The sequence below is a fragment of the Gossypium raimondii genome, chromosome 7, assembly GCF_025698545.1.
Source record: "Gossypium raimondii isolate GPD5lz chromosome 7, ASM2569854v1, whole genome shotgun sequence".
NCBI lineage: Eukaryota > Viridiplantae > Streptophyta > Magnoliopsida > Malvales > Malvaceae > Gossypium > Gossypium raimondii.
The window spans coordinates 44,029,267-44,052,236 of NC_068571.1; the positions used below are offsets into that span (position 1 = coordinate 44,029,267).

At 33.1% G+C, this 22,970-nt stretch overlaps 2 protein-coding genes and 1 non-coding gene across 4 annotated transcripts; 2 read left to right on the top strand and 1 right to left on the bottom strand.

Annotated features, from left to right (window-relative positions):
- The first annotated feature begins 712 nt into the window (after nt 1–712).
- On the top strand, nt 713–819 carry LOC128042686 (small nucleolar RNA R71). Its single transcript, XR_008198199.1, has one exon. It is a non-coding gene; the product is annotated as a small nucleolar RNA R71 (small nucleolar RNA).
- Nucleotides 820–8,760: 7,941 nt separating this feature from the next.
- LOC105789158 (transcription factor MYB114) lies at nt 8,761–13,762 on the top strand. Of its 2 annotated transcripts, XM_012616428.2 has the most exons (4): nt 8,764–9,090; nt 9,199–9,328; nt 13,120–13,264; nt 13,365–13,596. In XM_012616428.2, the coding sequence occupies exons 1-4, from the start codon at nt 8,970–8,972 to the stop codon at nt 13,458–13,460; spliced, it is 492 nt and encodes a 163-aa protein (XP_012471882.1). In that variant the 5' UTR covers nt 8,764–8,969; the 3' UTR covers nt 13,461–13,596. The 2 variants fall into 2 exon arrangements, with proteins under 2 accessions (XP_012471874.1, XP_012471882.1); XM_012616420.2 differs by having other exon boundaries at nt 8,761–9,090; nt 13,120–13,762.
- A 5,243-nt stretch (nt 13,763–19,005) lies between these two features.
- Nucleotides 19,006–19,864, bottom strand: LOC105789150 (uncharacterized). Its single transcript, XM_052633955.1, has 2 exons — nt 19,472–19,864; nt 19,006–19,413 (listed from the first exon to the last, which is right to left on the bottom strand). Exons 1-2 carry the CDS (start codon nt 19,862–19,864, stop codon nt 19,006–19,008), a joined length of 801 nt encoding a protein of 266 aa, XP_052489915.1.
- Nucleotides 19,865–22,970: the final 3,106 nt, after the last annotated feature.

A 22,970-nucleotide genomic window follows, 5' to 3' on the forward strand; every position in this document is an offset into this window, starting at 1 on the left:
AGTTTCGGTATTGCTAGGCAAACTACCTTGTGGTCATTCTGAAATTAACTTAGCAAGTTGGTTGATTTGGTTCTCAAGCCCTTGAATCGATGCTTGTTAATTTTTAAGTACTGCTTAAGTGTTTTGAAAGCGGGTTTCCGACATCGAGATAAACTTCATTAACATCTCCTTAAAGTTTGGCTTGTTCTCTTGCTGGTAAGGTTGTTGTTGGAAGCCTGGAGGGGGTTGTGCTCTCTAATTTCCTTAACCACCCCAAGAGAAATTGGGATGATTCCTCCAACCTGTATTATAGGTATTACTATAAGGGTTATTTTGAAGCTTAGAATTATTACCCATATAATTGATTTGTTTGTTTTCTGTGCAAGGACCATAGGGTAGACATTCTGGATTGTTCATTCCTCCTCCATTTGTATCGCATTGCATCACCAGATGTACCTGCGTAGAAACATATAAACCATCAATTTTCTTATTTAACTGTTCTACCTAATTTGATAACATGGTGACAACATCTAAATTAAAGACACTGGCTGCTTTCATTGGTTTTTTCCTCATGACTTCCCACTGATAATTATTCAGTGCCATCTTCTCTATAAACTCATAATCTACTTTGGCTATTTTATTGTTTAGAGTTCCATTGGCTGCTGCCTCGATCAAATACCGAGTTGAGGGATTCAAACCATTGTAGAATTTTTGAACCTGTAGCCATAGAGGTAACCCATGGTGAGGGCACCTTCTCAATAAATCCTTGTATCTCTTTTATGCATCATATAAGGTCTCTAAGTCGATCAGAACGAAGGAAGTGATATCATTCCTCAACTTGGCTGTCTTAGTCGGTGGGAAGTACTTCAGTAGGAATTTCTTAGTCATTTGATCCTATGTAGTGATAGAACCTCTTGGTAAAGAATTCAACCACTGTTTAGCTTTGTTCCTCAATGAGAAAGAGAATAACCGTATGCAAATGACGTCATCAGAAACTCCATTTATCTTGAAAGTATCATGAGTTCCAGAAAATTAGCCAAATGAGTATTTGGATCTTCGTCTTTTAAACCATCAAACTGAACAAATTGTTAAATTATTTAAGTAGTGTTCGACTTCAGTTCGAAATTATTTGCAGCAATGGTGGGTCTTACAATACTCGATTCAACCCTAGTTAGAGTGGGCTTGGCATAATTGTACATAGTATGAGGAACATGATCTGGATTTGCAAGATTTGCAGCAACTGCATGAGGTAGCTGATTATTCTAATTATCACCCATCTCATTAGTAATAATAATGTCCTCTTGCTCATTTACTATATTCTATCGACTTTGCCTTGCTTCTCTACGATTTTTGTGAGCTGTACTTTCAATTTCACTGTAAAATAATAATGGTCCCGACGGGTTTCTTTTAATCATAAACTAAAGGAACCTGTCAAAAGCAAATAAAAGAAAAAATTAGAATGTAAAAATCAAACTAAAAACAAAAGTAAAATGCAATAAGAATAAATGGCTAAATTAACAAAAATCAAGTGTTCCTAATATTTTAGTCCCCGGCAATGGCACCAAAAACTTGATGGTCACTAAACTAACTATAAATACGACTAAGGCGCATCTATTGAACAATAGTTTAGTTATGGTGAGTAGGGAATATCATATCCATGAGGACTAAAAGTACTAGTAATTACCGTTTTTCTATTATTTAGCTGACAAATTAGAGTGATTGTTTTTAATCTAAAATTACTAAACTAATCTAACTAAGAACGCAACAAAGAATGAAATAGGAAAATAATCGAAGATAACCAATGAGATAGACAATACCCGGGAAAGAATTCACCTAGACTTCACCTATTATTATGAATCTGAATTAAACGATTTATTCACTTGTGTCTTGATCCGTAGAAATCCCTAAATTATGATAATATCTCTTTTGAGAGTAAAAACAACTGACTTTAGGTTGATTAATTGAAGTCTCTTTCAAATTAAAACCCCTATCGTCTCATTAACTCGATCTATAGATTCCCCTATTAGATTTGACTCTAATCCGGTAGATTTATGTCATCCTATTTCTAGGATTGCATGCAACCATACTCAATTATGTTAGATCTACTCCTAAACAGGGACTTTTTCTCCACTGAAATAAGCACATTAAACATGAATTAATATTCTGAAAATATTAAAACAAGAAATAATCATATATAATTGAGAACAAGAATCAAGTATTTATCATGTAAATTAGAAATAAAATAATAAGATTCATCATAGGTTTAATCCTCTCTAGGTATCTAGGGAATTTAGTTCATAATCCTAAATAAAAACATCTCAAAGTTAGGATAACCACAAGACATAAAGAAACTCAATAAAAATTCAAAGGAAATTAAATAAAGATCTTCGATCTTGAGGGAGATCCACTTCCGAGTTTATTCTAATGACATTCTTCGAGTCTTTTCTTCGATCTTCTCTCATTGCCCCATTCTCTATTCTTCTAATTGGTATTTATAGTCTTTAGAATGCTTAAAAAGCCTAAAAATTGAGTTTTTCTACGTATTTGGGAAGTAGAGTGCAAAATTGACACGCGCTAGCACATGCGCATGTGGCCAGCTCATGTGGCTCACACGGGCGTGTGGCCAACCCGTGTGGAAATGCTCAGGCCGTGTGGATCTTGAAAACAACTCTATTTATCTGATTTTAGCTTGTTTTTGACTCCTTTCGCTCCCAAATGCTCTCCTAAGAATAGAAACATGAATTTAAAGGATTAGGAGCATCAAATTCACTAATTTTCATAGTTCATAATCCAAAAACGCATTAAGAATGAGATTAAAATATGTTACTTTTACAGTTTATCATGTATTCAGTTTAACACTAGTGGAAGGCATGCTTAGCATGCAATCAGTAATACAATGGAAAATTTTAATAGTAGCAAATTATCAGAAATTGAGAGACAGTGGCATGTATCATTCACATATCATGCACATAACAATAGTAATTCAGTCAATTAGACTATGGATTCCAAAATGTTAATATTATTAGAGACTCAATGGAGTGAAATAAATTTCTAAAAATAGTTCAGGGAATATCCAAGGACTAAACTGCACTTAACAAAAATTTTTAGACAAAATTGTAAAACATGAGATGCATAGCCGTGTGGCTGGGCCGTGTTAGAAATTATAGGCCGGGTGAAAGGGTTACATAGCCATATGGCCAGGCCATGTGTAAAACGTTAAAATTATCCTACATGTGAGACACGACCGTGTATAAAGGCTATGGTTGTGTGGTTCACGAATTAGCCTAGGGTTTTAGAGGTACATGGTCGTGTGGGGGTCTTGTGGTCCATTTGCTTGTGTGGGAGATCATGTGGCCCTATTCTTGGACACAGTTTGCCCCAATTCACTTGTAAAAGAACACACACATTTCATTGTGAGACTGATTGATATTCTTCATGCCCGATTCTGATTCAATTCACCTAAATCAGGCCATTCAAATAAAATTTATACACGAGTCAATGATTTATTTCAAGATTTATCAAGATTATTGAAAGATTCGACAAGAACCAAAAAGATTGAGTAATTGAATTGAAAGATTAACGTGATTTTATGCTATTGCGGAATTTACGAGTTCTACTAATTGAAACAAATGTACTTACCAAACCTTGATGAAAAGAAACAAATGCTATCAATGGTGAAATAGAAAATTGATAGGCAAAATGATTTGTATAGGGATTGATTTTGATTTGGAAAGCAAAAATAATTTCAGAAATGGAAAGAAAATATGATGCAAAGAAGATGATGGGAAAGAAAAATGAGAATAAATAGAGAAAAGAAGGCAAAATCTATTTTGAATGGAAAATAAAGCAAAATCCTAGTTTAATTAGGAAAAGAGAGACTAAATACCTAGGGATTTGGAACTTTAGGGGCAGCATGGTAATTTATCCTTGCGGCCGAAAATGAAAATGCATTTTAGAGAAAGGGGTGGCTTAAACTTGGGTACACAAAGGGGAGACTAGCGTGCTAACCATTAGGCCTAAGACCTATTTCTTTCTTAGTTCTTACACTATACATTATATATTTTAGTGTGGTTTTTATCTTAGTTTGCTGAAAATAAAAGGAAAAGAAAATGGGAGGAGTGGAGCTCAAACTTTGGATCTCTAAGAAAACAATAATTACTTAACCACCAAGCCTAATTCATTTCTTGGTTAATTATTTCAATTAACACCCTAAATTTTGGGGTGTGACAGTAATACTAAATCCCAAACAAAGCATCCATATGAAAAACTAATTCCATGCCATAGTTTGTTTAAAACAAGGCAAAAATCGACAAAGTTTATAAAATAATGTTTAAAATACTTTTTTCAAAACCATTGGTAGTTCTTCGAATCACGAGTCCGAGCCCTAACCTCATGAGCTATCTAGAAAAAAAGGGAAACTAAGGGGCGAGCTATAAAGCTTAGTATGGTCTTAACACAAATACAGATAAATATATAAACAACAATTATAACATACAAGCTTTCAGGAAATAATGCATATCAGATGATCAATCTCACGGTGATTTTAGAAAGCAAACAGTATACATGAATGGCATTGCAGTTTTCCTACCCATCTATCTGCTACACACCACAATAAGAGTTCCCCAGAACTCAACCAGCCTTACGCACCATATCAGTAGGATTATAAGATCTTACGAATGAACCGCCAATATATCAATAAATTGCGGATAAATCGGCAATAAAACAATAATTTGATCGAGAAATCGATTCGACATTAAATGCCTACACTTCCTCCTTTAAAATCAAACCCCATGCGACAATATCATGCCATTAATAACTAGTGACAATATAATATACGGTGACAATATCAAAATGTTATAAACATGAAAACAGTGACAATTTAACTTATATCCAGCAATAGTAGGGCATACACCTACAATATGTGCAATAACAACATGAAATCAACATCACATCTACCCAACTACAAAATTTCATAAATTGACAGTATAGTAATATCATACTTACGGCACACGATTTTGAGTTTTCAACCAAACAGTACTCACAATTTTTCAGCAACTTAACAGAAGATGTAACCTTTTCAGAACTGTTGCTACTTGTCGCAACCGAAACCATTAGGATATTATACCAACACTAATAAATAAAAATCAATAAACATCACACAAAAATAAGCACTTATACAATCAGCCAAGCCCATACACACACGAAAAAACGTGATTAAGACACACATTTACCTGTGCGACATTTCACTATTCCTATACACTCCTTCGGTTCAATTTCTGATCTGATTCTCCTAGATCTGTTGTTTCAAACGATAAATACATACAAACACATATAATATCATATTCGACAACAAAGATTTCAAAAAATCCAACAGAAATTGGTTAAACAAAATGGAAGAGTGTAAACTGCAACCCATTACGAATCTGAAATCAGAGTGTAACCACTATAAGGGGTTTTGCTTACCGACTTGTAGCAAATGAAAACGGATCAAACGTTAAAAGTGCCAATGCTAATAGTGATTCAAATGAACAAAGGTAATTCAACAAGAAGAGTGAAATCAATTATGTAAGAAGTGGCGGTGACAAGGGAAATAATCCTAATGTTGCAGATACGGTGAAGAAGAGGAAAAATATGACGGGTCAATGATGGTGGAAGGTGCGATGGCTATAAAGAAAAGAGAAATGGGAGACGACGCAATGGAGAAGGAAAATAGAGAAAGGGAAAATGGAAAATAGAGAAAGGGAAAATGAAAAATACAAAAAGGGGCCCAACCAAGAAAAAATACCCTTAATTACCTAGGGTTTTCTACTCTAAAAATTACGAAGGTATCAATACTCGTTAGAAAGGTGTCAATACTTGCATAAGTATTGATACGGGTTTTGGTAGTATGATAGATCAAGCCCAAACAGAAGCCTAGTTGCACACTCAAATGGAAAATTAAAATAAATCCAACAATTTCAGATTTAACCCGAAAATTTAACCCACATTTCGGGACGTGACAATTAGCCCCTTCCTGAGGCTCCACGTGCCCTTCTACTACTGGTTTTGTACTATTTGAGTTTAGTCATCCTATTTATGTTCCTCTTCCCTAGGTGTAGGTTGCCCTTTCAAGGTAATAAGTAAGTGCAACATATGGATGTCAAGCATGTCGCCTTTGCCAAGGGTGTAATCCTTTAACATGTTCTCACTTTATCGTGCACTCGTGAGACAGGTGTCCCAAGATCTTGGTTGGTGAGGTAATGTCTATGCTTTTAGTCTTAGGTTATAAGGGTTTGACGAGGTCCTAAGACAACCAATGAGCTCGCCAAGTGCCATTGGTGGTCTCACGAGGTGTATGTATAATTTAATTTGTTAATATTTGATCCTCGTATTTTATAAAATTTGAGAAGTTAATATAAGTATTATTGCAAAAAATTTTCGTTTAATTGCTCACTTGAAAAGCAATAATTCAAAAACCTATATGTAAACATATTCGTTTAATTGCTACAAATTAACAAAAATCAACCATCCAAGTTCATGTTTCTTATTAACAATTGGATTAACTTTTCAATTTTTGTAAAGTATGTTAATCAAATTTTGGCAAATTAAAGTAGGACTAATTTCTATTCTTACTAAAAAAATAAAAATAATAAAATAAAATAGGGTAAGCTACACCCAAGGTTAATAAATTGTTAGTAAGGTTACATTCTGGTCTCTCAACTTCAAAAAGTTACAAAATAGTTACTGAACTATTCAAATTTTTTTCATTTAAGTCATTGGATTCTTAAATCTTTTTCTTTTAAAGTTCAACCAGTGAACTTCAAGCGATGATTTGACAATTGATATGGTGGAACGGTACCCATCGATGAGTAGAAGAACATATCCAAGCTAATTTGACAGTTGATGTCGAAGATCGGAGAAGAAAGCTATTTGTATTCTAGTTCATAGATTGTGGCATTCAAAACAGAAACTGTAGAGGAAGAGGGCAAGCTTATGCTTTTGATTGGTGCTAGAGGCGAGAATGGAGAAGGCCATACAACGGCGATTCTAATAGCTCGGTAACTTAAATGAAAACTTTTGAATAGTTTAGTAATTATTTTACAACTTTTTGAAGTTAAGTGACCAAAACATGAACTTATTAATAGTTCAATGAACTTGACTATAATTTACTCAATAAAATAAGGGTAAAAAGGGAAAACAAAAACTCTGGAAGGAAAAAAAGTAAATAAATGAAGTTGTCAAGCATAACATTGTTTGACTGATTACCAACCTAAATTTTCAAATGGTATACGTGGAACCCGAAACATTAAAAATAATTCTGAGGTCTAAAAAAAACTCAAAATTAGTTATTAGATTAAATTAATTAAAACTGTTTTCCATCAAAAATTATTAAATCTAAAATTAAATTCCAAGTGAAAAAAACAACAACAAATGTTTATTAGAAAGAAAAGGACCTTTTCGGCATTAAACTTCCACCAAACATGAACGTGCAAATGTTCTTTCTCAAGACACACAAACACACACACACACACATATATATATATATATATAAACCCAAAATACATATATGACATTTTAATTCTAAGGTCTAAAAAATGTTGTTTTCATTAAAAGTATTTTGTAAACTGAAAAAGTTGAAAATATATATATATTTTTAATTTTATATAAATAGACTTGAATTGAAACCCATCTAAATGCAAAAATGTTCTTTTATTTCAATAATTTTCAAACATCAAACTTTTCACCCTAGTTCAAATCCATTTAAATATATGAATTTTTATTTTGATTATGATCCTTTTATTATAGAAAAATTACGTACTAGACATGTTTTCATGTTTTTATTATTGAAATTAAAATTTTATTTTTATTTAGCAAACATGCTTTTCAATTTAAAATTAAAATTAAATTTTAGTTTTTAAAATGAAAATAAAAAATATTTTAGAAACTAAATGGAGCCTCAAGACTTTATTTGGTTTTAGGAAATATATGTATTTTTCATTTTCTTGAAAAATGGAAAATATTATAGAAAACATGGTTAAAAAAGGTTTTTAAAAAGTGAAAAAATATAAATTATAAACTAATAAAAATTTTGTTTTCATTATCTTACTGAAAACACATTATAAAACTAAAAAAAATAGAGTTTAAAACGCCTTATTAAATCTATTATCTTGGTTGAATTCATATAAATATAAAAAGTTAAAATTTTCTCATATTATCATTATTGAAAACAAATCTTTTTTTCTATTTTACCAAATGCATTTTTAATTACTAAATAATATAAACAATATATACTCAAACAACTATCATCAGAATTAACTATTACAAAGTACATTGTGCTAAAAATTGCAAGATATCAAAATCTAAATTCTGGGGCAAAGGAAAGGGTAGGCAAGGCCTCGCGTCCCCTAAAATAAAAATTTTTGCTTTTAGTTTTTGAAGTTTTATAAATTTTTAAATAAATAAATGGTAAAATTTTAGTCTAACCCTTCAAAAATGATAAAATTTTGATTTTATCCTCTTAAAAACTATAAAGATTTGTATCAATCAAGTGGTGAAATTGCAATTTAACTTTCATAACATATATACCCAATCTCACCCTCCTCCCGAGAAAAATTTCTGACTTCACCCCTACCTAAATTGTAAACTCACACAAAGTGAAAACTGGAACTAAAAAACTTATAACCTCTACCATACATGTAAGCTACTACGTCAGATTGAATAATACACACATTTGTAAGTAGGCAAAGTTGAAATGTTTTGGAATTATATAGTTGGAATGGTAGCTGCAATCAATACTTTTTAAAACAGAGCCCTCACTACTTACTTTCTCTTAGGAGGAACTTTTCTGCGGATAAGAAACAATGCACGTTGCCAGTGTTATCAAGGCTTTTCTATCTCCCACTGAGATTCTAAGCTATAAATAAACGGAGTTTGGCCAACACAGGATATTATAGAAAAGGTGACATTTTATAAACACACCTAGCTAGCAGGCTAGCTATAACAGCTTCTATATGGAGGGCTCATCTTTAAGAGTTAGAAAAGGTGCATGGACTGAAGAAGAAGACCTTCTTCTTAAGAAATGTATTGAGAAATATGGTGAAGGGAAATGGCATCAAGTGCCTGCTAGAGCTGGTAAACACACACATACACACAATGGGTTTTTTTTTTTTTTTTTACATATTGTAATTTTTGTGATGATGAGCCAAAAAAAAAAAAGGGGTTAAAAGACTTAAAGTGCAGGCTTGAATCGTTGCCGGAAAAGCTGTAGACTGCGGTGGCTAAATTATTTGAAGCCTAATATCAAGAGAGGACATTTTGCTGCTGATGAAGTTGACCTCATTATTCGCCTCCATAACCTCCTAGGTAATAGGTAAGTCAATATTCTAATTCCAATTATTCCATCATTCTTACAGTTATTCATGTCTTTACGTTAAAATATCAGCTCAAAAATATAACGCGCAATGTATTCGAAATAATATATTAAACAATAAATATATATCTATCGTATTTTTTGGTTAGATTTAATGTGTTAAAAACTAATCTTTGGAATTTTAATGGTATGCTACTTTTATCTTCTACCATATCAATTCCAACTATCTATACAAAAGTTTATAATTTAATCCCAATATTTTTGAAAGGTTAAAATGTATTCTAAAGTATATGAATTTTTCGTAATTTGAAATATAGATCCCTTACTTTTATTTTAAAGAATTTAGTGTCCCTATTTATCAAAAACAAAACAAAAAAATCCAATGTAAACAACTTTGAAGTTCTTTTTGTTAAAATGCACGTCAATACTAAACAATGTTATATTTTTTATTACATGATTATCAAGTGAGCATTTTTTAATTTCAAAATGTCATAATAGCAAATTTGATAGAAAACTTTTAAAGTGGAGTTAACAATTAAATTTGAAATTTGAAAATGAAAATATAGACTAAAAATAAACCTAAAGAGATTTAATTTCAAATTGACAAAGAGTAGAATAACTTAAAAGCATATTTTAATTGTTTGTAAATTGGTCTTAGTAAAATCCAGATATAAATTATTCTTAAAAGAGTTTGAATTTTTATTTATAAATGAGAAAGTTACTATGTTACGTATAATTTCATGAAATTAAATTTAATCTTTTATAAATAATCCAAAGATGGTAAAATAATAATATTGTTACCTCGTATCACAAGCCCTACTTAACTTCTCAAGTCTCTTAAATCCATTCCAACTCGCGACTTTTAAAGTAAATAAAAAACATTTTAGAATTGAATTAAATTATGAATTTTTAAATTAAAATATAATTATATTATATTAATTTATGATTATACAATTTTAAAATGATTTAGCTATCGATAATATTACTAAGTAATCCAATTCAAAACAACATTTATGTTAAAACTAATCAAATTGGACAAGAGTCCAGTACTAATTCTAAATATAATGATATCGTTGAATTGCACCTTTACAGGAAGTGCATGCAAAGAAAGAGGAAAAATAAATCACTTCACTTGTAACAAAGTTCCTTGTGTAATAATAAAGCTATAAATCACTATATAGTTAAGCTAAAATTAATAGTCATGTGTCTTAGTTGAAATTAATAGCACAATTAAATTTTTAGTTAGAAATGTAGAATCTATATATATGAAAAAAAACTCAATTCATGAGATTGAGCTAAAATTTATGTTATTTCTCTATAAATGACAAATTCTAATAACCATAATTTCACCTTCCCAATGACATACAAAATTCCTAAGTTTCAAATACTAAAAAACAAACATTCCACCTGTACATTTAAGCTATTTAAACTAAGGCTTAACATTGATAATAATAGAAAGTTCAAATTATGAGAATTTAAGCTATAGGGTTAAATCTTTAAATATAGTATAAAGGATGAAATCATAATTTTACCTAAATTAATCATTTAACTTTATTAATATATTATATTTTACCATATAATTGTCTTTTATCATTTTCTCCACTAAGTTGAGTTGATATTCTTCACTTGCTACCTTTAATATTAGACATAATGATAAATTTAGCACTCAATATTTACATCTTTTGTTAATTTATTTTTAGTTAAATTTGATCATTAATCTTTCAAAAGAGTCAAAACACTCTTTTAACGAAAATGCTAATTAAAAAATAAATTTTAACGATGTTGGTATGAAAACTCACATGGCGGTCCATGTGTATTTCATGCTAATATGGCTCTATGTGTCTTATATGTCACATCAATAAATAATTTAAAAATTATATAAATACTCAAAATAAAAATTCAAAATTCAAAAATTATAAAAGTTCATAAATTTTTTAAAAATGAAATATTTGTGGATTGCCATGTTGGTGCCTTGTCTAAAAATTAATGTTTTAGTTAGTATTTTCATTAAAACAACAACATTTTGACTATTTTTGAAATATTGATGGTCAAATTTGACTTTTATTAAAGGTTAAGGGTCAAATTTAACTAAAAAATAACAAGAGAAAAATTTAGCTAAAAAAGATAATTATGGCCAAATTGATAAAAAAATATATAAATATTGAATGCTAAATTTATCCCTAGATATTGTGTAAATTAACTCTATGAAAACTCATTATTTTTATGTGGATAATAAAATGAAAAATTAACTAATAATTTTTGAAAAATAATAATTATTAATAAGATAATTACAATATATAGTTTCGATAATATCTATATACTTATATATTAAAAGAAGGTCCTTCATACGCGTGGCACACACCCACTAGCTTTTTACTTTTCATTTTATGGAAAATGATTAATTTTAAAGTTGATCTTTATAATATGCTTAAATTCGAGATTTAATTCTTATATTTTAATTTCTAGTTTGGTCTCTATATTTTTATAATTGTATTAATTTGGACCTTCCTCCTTAAAACACGTGGCACACACCCACCAACTCCTTTTCTTTTTCTCTTTCATTTTATGAAAATTGGTTAATTTTAATTTTGGTGTTTGTAATATGTTTAAATTTAAGATTTAATCCTTACATTTTAATTTTTAACATAATTTGGTCTCTACATTTTATAATTTTATTAATTAGTTCAAATAGTTAATATCATTAGCTTTTCAATTTAAATATTACGTGGTTATATATAATTTAAAAGCGGATTTTAAATCTATAAAGTTGATAGATCAAATTCTTGAAAGTAAAAGTTGGAAGACTAAATTCCAAATGTACAAAGTGTAGAGACTTAGAGTCATGACTGTTTGAACCGATCGGGGTACTAGTCTAGAGAGAGGCATCAGACCGATTGACCCACGAATTGTTATAGGCTAGGAGAACTAGGCTAAAAAATCGATTGAACTATTTTTTTAAAGAAAATATTTCTATTTTTATGTTTTAAATGATTCATTTAATCGAATAATACAAAACAGTAGTCTGATCAGTTCGACCACCGTTTTAGTTCTAAAAACTTTGCTTAGAGTATATTTAATCTTCAAACTTTTACTCTATAATTTGATACAAACAAATAAACAACTTAGGGAAAAAGGTGAGTGTACCATACTAACACATTATAAAAGTAGGGAGCAATTATCTAAATAAAATATTAGTTTTACTTTTCTTAAAAATAAATTTAAAAATATAAAAATAAATTTTGAGCTAACAATTAATTTGATTTTTAGATACAAAAGGTAACATAAGTAGTGGGTAAAGAGTGTTTTTTAATCATTACAATAGTAGAAAGAGGATGACAAAGTTTGAACTTATATAATTTATATGTAAAATAAGAACTTTAACCGCTACAAGCAATTTTAAGTAAAGATTTTAATTTTTTTGGTTGAACATATCTTTTTAGGGTAAACTATATTAGTAGCTACTCAATTATGTTTCATTTTTCTTTTTTGGTTACCCAATTATCTTGGATTTTTGAGTGTTTTCACTTTTATGTTTGTCATCTAGTGACCAAAAAAGACAAAATTAATTAGTTGAGTGATCATTTTGTAACTTTTCATAGTTGGGTGACTAAAAAAGAAATTTACTAATAGTTAGGTGACGAAAAAAATCATAGTTGTGCGACCTCTACTATAATTTACCTTTTTCTTAATGCAATGAAGTTAATATTTTTATTTTAATTTATGTAAATTTTAATTTATTTTTTGAAATGTTAATACTTGATTGAATTGAATGTTACTTTTAACAATTGCAGATGGTCACTGATTGCTGGTAGACTACCAGGAAGAACAGCAAACGATGTGAAAAACTATTGGAACACCCACTTGCTTAAAAAAAATATAGATACTTTCACTAAAACCTCGAACCCGAAATCTTATCAACTAAAATCTAATACTAAGGTTATCAAGCCTCGGCCTCAGATCTTATCAAAGCGTAATTTTCTTGTAAATTTAGATGAATACAACAATAATAACAATAACAATAACAACAACCGTGCAGAAACAAGCAACAACGTGGTATTGGCTAACTGCGGTGACAACCACGGTGGATACTGTTTCCCTGACCATGATGAGATCATGTGGTGGGAAAATATGATGATGAATGAAAAGAAGGTTGATGGCCATCAGCTACAATGTTCAGCCAATGACATTGATGAAAGTGTGTTGGACCAAATTATGAATGAAGACAATTTTGGCAATACTATGGATGAGCTTTTTCTTGATGAGGAACCGTGGAATGTGTTCAACCCATAGCCATAAATATTGTGTATGTATGTGTGTATATATATGGTTGTTTGTTGTTTTTGATGTGATAAGTAGTAAGTGACAATAAAAATAATTTGTATTAGATATATTAGTAATAGAATTTTTAAATATGTTGACTACCAACTTCATAAAGTTTTAGTGTTTATTACTTAAAATGTTTTATGTGTGCATGGTGAAATATGTGTTTATACTTGAGCTAATGTGTATGTTGAGTTGTAATTGGATTAATTTATTGTCAATTATAAAATTTGAGATAGACATAAAAATTTAGTTACGTAATTTGAAAACTTTTCACATCTATATGGTCTTGAATAATCTATTATAAATTAATTTGTATAAGACATGATTTAAGTCCAACTCTCGAAGTTTCATTCTCATTCATATACCAATAAAATATGACAAAATGCATTATGAAAAACTTTTATTGTATACAAATAAAAAATTATAATTTAAGCATTTTAATATCAAATTTTTAACCTTGACCTCTCCATAATTTTATAATTTTATCTCAATCCCCCAAATAAAATTTCTAGTTTCACCTTGCTTTCTGACTTCTTTTCTTCCACCAGCTTTGTCAGTTTTAGCCAACAACAAGATGAAAGTGAGAGGCTCGGAGCACTTTAGCCTCTCTCCCATCTCGTCATTTTCTTTTCCTTTGTGTTCCATTTTACAACATAATAATAAGTCGGTCTTAGTGTGCTTGACGTTGGGAACATCCTTGGCCACCTCCAATGTCGAGGTGATTTTGTCTTCCTTCTATGTGAGTGTTGTTGCAATTGTTTACGTATTTTGACGATGACGCCATTTGAAAAATTTGACCGTTGTATAGATTTTTTAAGCTTTCTAAAATAGCCTAATTTGATACGAGTTTTTCTTAGTTATTGTATCAGGTTAGCAGAGACGTGTTCATTGCAACAAAGGTAAGGACATTGATAGAGTTCTCCTTGCTATAATGGCTGAACACAAAATAGACCAATGAGAGCTTCTGTCATCACTTTGTCTTTATCAACAATGACGATTTGATTCAAACGTAATTTCTCCTTTTTCTCGAATTTAGATTTCTGCCCGATTGTTCTTTTTCTTGGGCTTTTTGCTTTATCTACCTTGAACTAATTGTAGAATTGTGTACAAGATGTAGTTGTCACATCTCAAAAATGGGTTTAGAAGAATTAGGTTAGTAGAAAAAGAGTCGTCACGTTGTGACTTTTAGTTTGTAAATTTATTTTAAGAAAGAGTTCCTAGCTAAATAGTTAAGAGAAAGTAAGGAGTGAGTATAGCTGGCTTCGAGATCTAAGTTCGATTTCCTTCCCTTGTAAAAAATTAAATTTTAGTATTTTTGCTCCCCTTGTACAGTTCATAACTGTCCTCTAGTCAACTGTTAGATTTCAGTTTAACTCAAACACTGAAAAACTGATTATTTTGAATAATTAAAAGATTTATCTAAATTATCTTGAAGATAATATCAGTTTTTTTTAAAAGGACTAAGCTAATATTTTTGTTTTCTTTCTTTTCATTTTGTTTTCTTTTTCTCTCCTTTCTTTCCTCACCCTTTCCCTCTCCTCCTTTCCTCCTCTACGTGTGGCTGTCCCACCACCTTTTCTCCTCCACCAGTAGTGGTGCCATCTTGTTTTTTTTCTCCTTTTCTTCTCTTTTTGCTGCTCGTCCTTCTTCAATTTTCTTCCCTATTGTATTTCATTTTTTAGCCCTCAAGCCGCCTGATTGTTGTTATTATTTTCAGCACCATTACTACCCGTTTTGTTACTTTCTATTGTTGCACATTGCAACCCCTTTGTTGCTGATTTTTCCTCTTGTGTTGTCGTCCATAAAGCCTTGTTGGTGCTGTAACTGAAACTAACAGACTCAGCACAGACTTGTCGAGCAAGTCTCGAGACTTGCTGAGCAAACAAGAGAATTCGAGTAAAAGAAAGGAAGAAAAGCTAAGAAAAATGAAGAGGAAAAATTGATGAACAAACTGATCTTCATTCATTAAATTGAATAATGACATAATGCCAATACATAAACCAAGCACTAAGCTTGTCAAAAACAGCAAGTAATTACCTAAACTTCACCTACTCCCACTAATTACATGGAAACTTGAAATTTTAGCTTGTAAACCTATACAAAGTTGTGTTTACTCATACATAAGCTAATTACATCACCAACAACCTAACTTAGTTAAAAATGAACTAAGATTACATTTCATTGACTAGAAATTACAAAATAAACAAAATAAGTTTGCATCAGCAGCTCCTGCATGTCTTGGTCTTCATGGCCTGCATGCTGTCGAGTTTGCTGCATGCTGAACCAACTTCATCAAGCCTCCTTGGTTTGCATGGAGCAAACACCTAGCTTCTTTCTTAGACATTCGAACCTTGTGACACTAAGGGCTTTGGTTAAAATGTCTGCAAGTTGATCCTCTGAATTACAGTGGATCAGCTTTACTTCCTGAGCTTGCTCCATTTCTCGAACAATATGTAACTTGATGCTGAAATGCTTTGTCCTTCCATGGAACACTGGATTTTTAGCAATTGCTACTGCAGATTGGTTGTCACAGAAGATCTCAGTAGCTTCCTCCTGATGCACATTCAAGTCAGCCAAGATTTTCCTTAGCCATATGGCTTGGTTGATAGCATTTGCTGCTGCCACATACTCTGCTTCAGCAGTAGATTGAGCCACTAGACTTTGCTTCTTCGAGCTCCAGCAAAACATGGCTGAACCAAGGTTAAAAACATACCCTGAGGTGCTTTTCATGTCATCTATCGAGCCAGCCCAGTCACTATCAGTGTAGCCAACCAGCTTCAGATTTCCTTCTTTGCTATACTTCAAACCATAGTTTAAAGTGCCTTTGACATATCTCAGCACTCTCTTTGGAGCTTGGAAATGCTTCTCATTGCAGCAATGCAAGAACCTTGAGAGCAATCCTACAGCATACATGATGTCTGGTCTAGTGGCAGTCAAGTATAGCAAGCAACCAGCTAGACTCCTGTAGGTTGTTTCACATACCTTCTCAAAATCACCTTGGCTCGATAGTTTTTCTCCAACAGCAACAGGTGTTTTAGTTGCCTTGCTGTTTTGCATGGAAAACTTGGTCAGAATCTTTGTGGCAAAGCTTCTCTGGTTTAGAAATATCCCATTCTGTACTTGAGACACCTCCATTCCAAGAAAATAGGACATCTCCCCAAGATCAGACATTTCAAACACTTCCTGCATCTTGGTCTTGAAATTAGCCAGCACTGCTCGATCTCCTCCTGTCACCAGAAGGTCATCAACATACAGGGATACAATGAGTTGTATTTGTGTCCCTTGTTTCTTGACATACAGTGTTGGCTCACTCTTGCTTCGATCGAATCCCAGATCAGTCAAGTAGCCATCGATTCTGCTGTACCAGGCCCTTAGAGCCTGTTTTAATCCATATAGGGCCTTCTTCAGTTTGTAGACCATATGCTCTCTGCCACCTATTTCAAACCCTTGTGGTTGTTCAACATAGATGTCTTCATCTAAGAAACCATTTAGAAAGGCTGACTTCACATCAAGTTGATGGATTTTCCATTCGAGCTGTGCTGCTAAGGCAATCAGTAGTCTGATGGTGTCGAGCCTGGCCACTGGTGCAAAGGTCTCCAGGTAGTCCAGGCCATACCTCTGACTGAACCCCTTGACAACTAGCCTTGCTTTCAGTTTGTTCAAGGTTCCATCAACATTGTCCTTGACTTTGTACACCCATTTCACCCCAATCACTTTCCTTCTGACTGGCCTTTCAACCAATTCCCAGGTCTGGTTCTTCTCAATCATGCTGATCTCTTCAGCCATTGCCTGCTTCCACCCTTGCTGAGCCTCAGCCTCTTCAAAGTTGCTTGGTTCAGCTATGGCTACATGAGCCCTTTCATAAATCTCAGTCAATGGCCTTGTTCCTCTGACTGGTACATCATCAATGTCCATTTCTGGAACATTTTGGTCTGGCTCAGCTTGGTCTGTTGCTAGTTCTTCAGAAACTTCTTCAGGTTCATGTCTTTCCCAGTTCCAACATGACCTTTCATCAAATACCACATCCCTGCTAACTGACACCTTGTTTGTTGAAGGATCCAAGATCCTATAGCCCTTCTTAACAGTGTTGTAGCCCACCAGTACACCAGGTTGAGCCCTTTCAGACAATTTGTCCCTTTTAACAGCAGGTACATGTGCATAACAGATGCATCCAAAGACCTTCAGATGAGCCAGTGATGGCTTGAAGCCAAACCAGGCCTCGAATGGAGTCTTCTGATCCAAAGCCTTGGTTGGAAGTCTATTTTGAATGTATGTTGCAATGTTAACTGCTTCTGCCCATAGTGTTTTAGGCAGATTCTTCTGAATCATCAAGCACCTTGCCATATCCATCAAACTTCTATTCTTCCTCTCACTTACACCATTCTGCTGAGGTGTATATGTGTTGGTAAGTTGATGTTTGATGCCTGCCTTATCACAAAAGGCTTGGAACTGAGCTGAGGTGTACTCAGTCCCATTATCAGACCTTATGGTCTTCAGCTTGCAGCCTGTTTCAGTCTCAGAAGCAGTCTTGAACTTCCAAAACACTGAGGCCACCTCTGATTTTTGTTTTAAGAAGTAAATCTAGCAATATCTTGAAAAATCATCAATGAACAGTATAAAATACTTGTTTCCACTTAATGACTCAGTCTTCATAGGGCCACACACATCAGTATGCACCAGTTTGAGTTTTTCAAAGGCTCTCCAGGCTTGATTCGAGGGAAATGGGAGTCTGGCCTGCTTTCCTAGTTGACATACTTTACATACATCATCATGGTCCATCGAGTTGATGAAATTTTCAGCCAGTCCTCTCGACCATTCGCCATCGATCCAAGTTGGCATGTCCATCTTTGATGCCACACTTGGATTCATCCGAAGTGGTCGTGTAGGCAATGTCGACTTCTTTGTCCATCAACCACAAAGCTCTTATCACCATAGGATCGCCATCGTTTGGATCCACTTGGATCACCGATTTGGCATCGTGGTCTTTAAACACAATGAATAACCTTTTTCCAAAGAATCGAGCTATCTCGAAGCGAGTTTTCATCAATTTGTGCACCAACAAAGATATTTGAAATCACTTTGGTACCTGTAAGGGTGCATATCAGCACATCACCCTTGCCTTCAGCTTGAATAAAATGACCATTTCCTATTTTGACTTTAGTTCTGCAGCTTCTGTCTAAAGACTTGAATATTGCAGCATCAGGTGTCATGTGGTTGGTGCATCCACTGTCTAGGAGCCAACCAGATGAGGACCTTTCCTGAGCAGCTGAGCATGACACAACAAAGACTTGCTCCTCTTGATCACTGTCCTCCTTAGCTACTCGAGCCTCAACTTTCATCTGTTGAAACTGATTCTACCTCGATTTGGTCTTACTCTTGCAGACTCTCTCAACATGACCCTTCTTCTTACAATACTGACATACAGCTTCTGGATTAAACCAGCACTTTTCTTCTGGATGACCAACCCTTCTGCAGTGCTTGCAAGTCTGACCTTCTCTCCTTGCAGCATCATTCTTTGGTTTGTCTCTCCAGGCCTTCTTGCCTTTGTAGGCAGTATTTGTTCTTGCCTGAAGGGCACCTTCTTGGTGCTCCTCCAGTCTGCTTGCTCTCCTCTGCTCTTGAGCATATAGAGCATTGATCAACTCTGTCAGGAAGATGATGGACAGATCCCTTGAGTCCTCGAGAGATGAGATTTTTGCCTCATACCTCTCAGGCAGAGTTGCTATAACCTTCTCCACTATCCTAGCTTCATTGAACGCGCTCTCCAAGGAGCCCGATGTCATTAACCACGCCCATAATCCTGTCAGAATATTGCTTGACAGTTTCTTCTTCCTTCATCTTCAAATTCTCGAAATCTCTCCTCAAGTTCAACAACTGTTGCTGCCTTGTCCTTTCTGTCCCTTGAAACTCTTCCTGCAACTTGTCCCAGGCCTGTTTTGGTGATTCACATGCTATAATCCTTGTGAAAATCACATCAGACACTGAGTTCTGGATGCAAGACATGGCTTTGTGCCTCTTGGTCCTCTCATCAGCATGCTGCCTGATCTGAGCCACTGTTGGATTGCCTCTAAGTGGTTCTGGTTCAACATCTGAGTTGACCACCTCCCACAGATCGTATGCCTGCAGGTAGGTCTTCATTTTGACCACCCATATGTGATAGCCTTCTCCATTGAAGACTTGAGGTCCAGCTGGTGAAAAGCTTGATGAAGCCATGTATTTGTATAACAGATCCCTTAAGAAATAGGCTCTAGATACCAATTGTTGATGCTGTAACTGAAACTAACAGACTCAGCACAGACTTGTCGAGCAAGTCTCGAGACTTGCTGAGCAAACAAGAGAATTTGAGTAAAAGAAAGGAAGAAAAGCTAAGAAAAATGAAGAGGAAAAATTGATGAACAAACTGATCTTCATTCATTAAATTGAATAATGGCATAATGCCAATACATAAACCAAGCACTAAGCTTGTCAAAAACAGCAAGTAATTACCTAAACTTCACCTACTCCCACTAATTACATGGAAACTTGAAATTTTAGCTTGTAAACCTATACAAAGTTGTGTTTACAGCTCATACATAAGCTAATTACATCAGTCAACAACCTAACTTAGTTAAAAATGAACTAAGATTACATTTCATTGACTAGAAATTACAAAATAAACAAAATAAGTTTGCATCGCATGACTCTTGCATGTCTTGGTCTTCATGGCTCGCATCTTTGTCGAGTTTCTTTGCATCTTTGAACCAACTTCATCAAGCCTTCACTTTGCATTTGCTTTCCTCCTTTAATTTATTGTCATTTTCCACCGTTTATTCTAGCCTCTTTGTTACGATTTTTGGTTACCAAAAATGTTCTTTTTGTTGTTCGTTTAACCCATTTTTTTGAAGCTCAAAATAGCCCCCTTTGTTGTCAACATTTGTGGTGTTGCCGCCCCTTTTAATCATCACGAGGGGCTGTTGTTTTTCTTTTCATTTGCTGCCCTTCATTGCTGTCTTATTGTGCACTATTTCCTTTTTAAATAAGCCCCTTTATTTGGTTGAATACCATTCAATTTCATTTGAGATCACATCTCGGATCTAGGAAAAGGGAAAGCGTAAGTGTGGATTCAGGCAAGATCTAGTATTGTTTTTTTCCCAATAATTTTTATACTTTGGCCAAATGCCTCCAAGGCTATGAGTGATTTTTAATTGTTGATTTATGTGTTATTTTGGTCTTAGGAACTTATCTAAACGCCTCGGATTAGCGGTGACCACGGAATCAATTCACATATTTGGTTAGTGGCAAAACAGTGTAAGTATGCTTTTTGAAAGCATATCAAAATTGTCGTTAGTGATTCATTGGTTGCTTGAACCCTTTTGGGGATCCCTAAAGCTGGTTTTAACTAAGTTTTATGATGTTTAGGTGCGGATCCGATCTAGGTTAGTCTAGATGTAACACATCAAACCCGACCGTATAATAAGATCCAAGTATGGTATGGCATTACTTAAAATCAAACTAAATTTAAAACATTTTAGGAGAAACTTTATATAATTCTTACAAAGTTATAAATACAAGACAAATATTAACTGTTACTTTACCAAGGTTTGAATGAAAACATCTACAGCTTAAAAATAATATACAAACCATATGGCGTATAAGTTAAAATATAATAACATCATTAAACAAAATATATTAATTTAAAACCAAGCATTAATACTTCCTAGAAATCTCATAAAAATAGAGTTTTATTAAAACAAAAGTTCTTTGTACAAATCATTTACAAATAAACTTATATGCCACCTCTTCGAGTCATGCATGACGCAAAATAAAATAGTCAGCTCACAATAGTAGTAGCATTCTAGCGTAGTCCGTCTAAAAAAGCTTTCCTTCAATTACCAAGCCTAAGAAGGAAAATGTAACAAAGTAAGTTCATATGAACTTACTGAGTTCCAAAGACAAATCATACATAACATTACTGATAATACATTTGAACCTTTTTGAAAGATTTACACACATCCACATAGTACGCCCAATGCTGTATACTGGAATGATGAAAATGTGCAAGTGTACACAATCGTATCAAGTAATAAAGTGACAAGTAATGTCGAGTTATCGTACCCACAGAGGCTATGCAAGAAGATATTTATGAAATGCAAATTTAAACAATTTGGTTATGAAAAATTTGAAGAGGTGTTGTAAAACTAAAAATTAACTAAGTAATTTAACTAAGAAAATAAAAAGTAAAAATATTTCAATGCATGATTTCTAAAAGATAAGTTTAATCAATATGACATAAATGTGTTAGATCAATTTTATTCTTTAACTTAGAATAATTAAAGATGTGTTTATGTTGTTACGAATAATTTCACACAAGAATCGGATAAATTGCTAACTAATGCACATACTTACCTATTAGAACCTATTAATCTCTTGACCATATCTCTATGTCAATTCAACTGATTAATTTAATTTTAATAAGCAAATAAAAGATTACGTGAGATAATAATATATCTCTATATTGAAACAATTTGATCACAATAATTTTGCAAGTTATGCAAGGCTAATGTATTGTTTAATACCGTCATTAATTTTACTCTCAATTACCTTAGAAGAACAAACATGCACCAATTAAATATTGTGTCCATTAATTACAATTTTAATCCGTTTAAATAATTAATTCAATTGTTACCTTACAACTAAAATGCAAGTATAACATAAGCATGATTTTATTTAATTGAACAATTTATTGAGACCTAATAACAACACAAACACATTTTTAATAATCTAAGCAAACACAATGCAATTAATCTAACACGAAAGGAATTTAAGTCATTTTAATTAATTGAAGAACAATAATACAAATATTCATGTTCACAAAACTTAAAACCAAGTTTAAGAGAAGGGAACTAGAAGAACAAATCTCGATGGTTTTTCAAAGCCAGACTAGCGCGCTCCTCTCTTCTGCTCGATTACTGCTGATCCAAGGCCTTCATGAACACTCGATTATTGCTACTCCAAGAGGCGTACAAGGTTTTTTTTTCAAGAGGGGAAATTGACAAGGGACGAAGGGAATTGAAAGGCAACTAGAAGGGAGAAAGAAAGAAAATCTGAGAGAGACAGAGAGAGAGATGTGTGAAGTGAGGGATGAGAAATGAGGGAGTGAAGGGGGCTTTTTATAGGTGGATATGACTACTAAAAATAGCTTGTGGCTAAAAATAGCAAGCTTAAAAAGGGGAGGGGTTTGAACAAAATTAAAGACAAGTTCAAGGGCTGATTTGCAGTTACAAAAATCAGCTAAAATAGCTGATTGGGGCAACTACATGGGACAGGTTGGGCTGCTAAA

Coding starts and splice junctions, on each gene's coding strand:
- LOC105789158 (XM_012616420.2), top strand. CDS start 8,970: ATGGAGGGCTCATCTTTAAGAGTTAGAAAAGGTGCATGGACTGAAGAA. Junction 9,091..9,198: donor TCAAGTGCCTGCTAGAGCTG/GTAAACACACAC, acceptor CTTAAAGTGCAG/GCTTGAATCGTTGCCGGAAA. Junction 9,329..13,119: donor CATAACCTCCTAGGTAATAG/GTAAGTCAATAT, acceptor TAACAATTGCAG/ATGGTCACTGATTGCTGGTA.
- LOC105789150 (XM_052633955.1), bottom strand. CDS start 19,864: ATGGCTTCATCAAGCTTTTCACCAGCTGGACCTCAAGTCTTCAATGGA. Junction 19,414..19,471: donor AGATGAAGGAAGAAGAAACT/GTCAAGCAATAT, acceptor GGCTCCTTGGAG/AGCGCGTTCAATGAAGCTAG.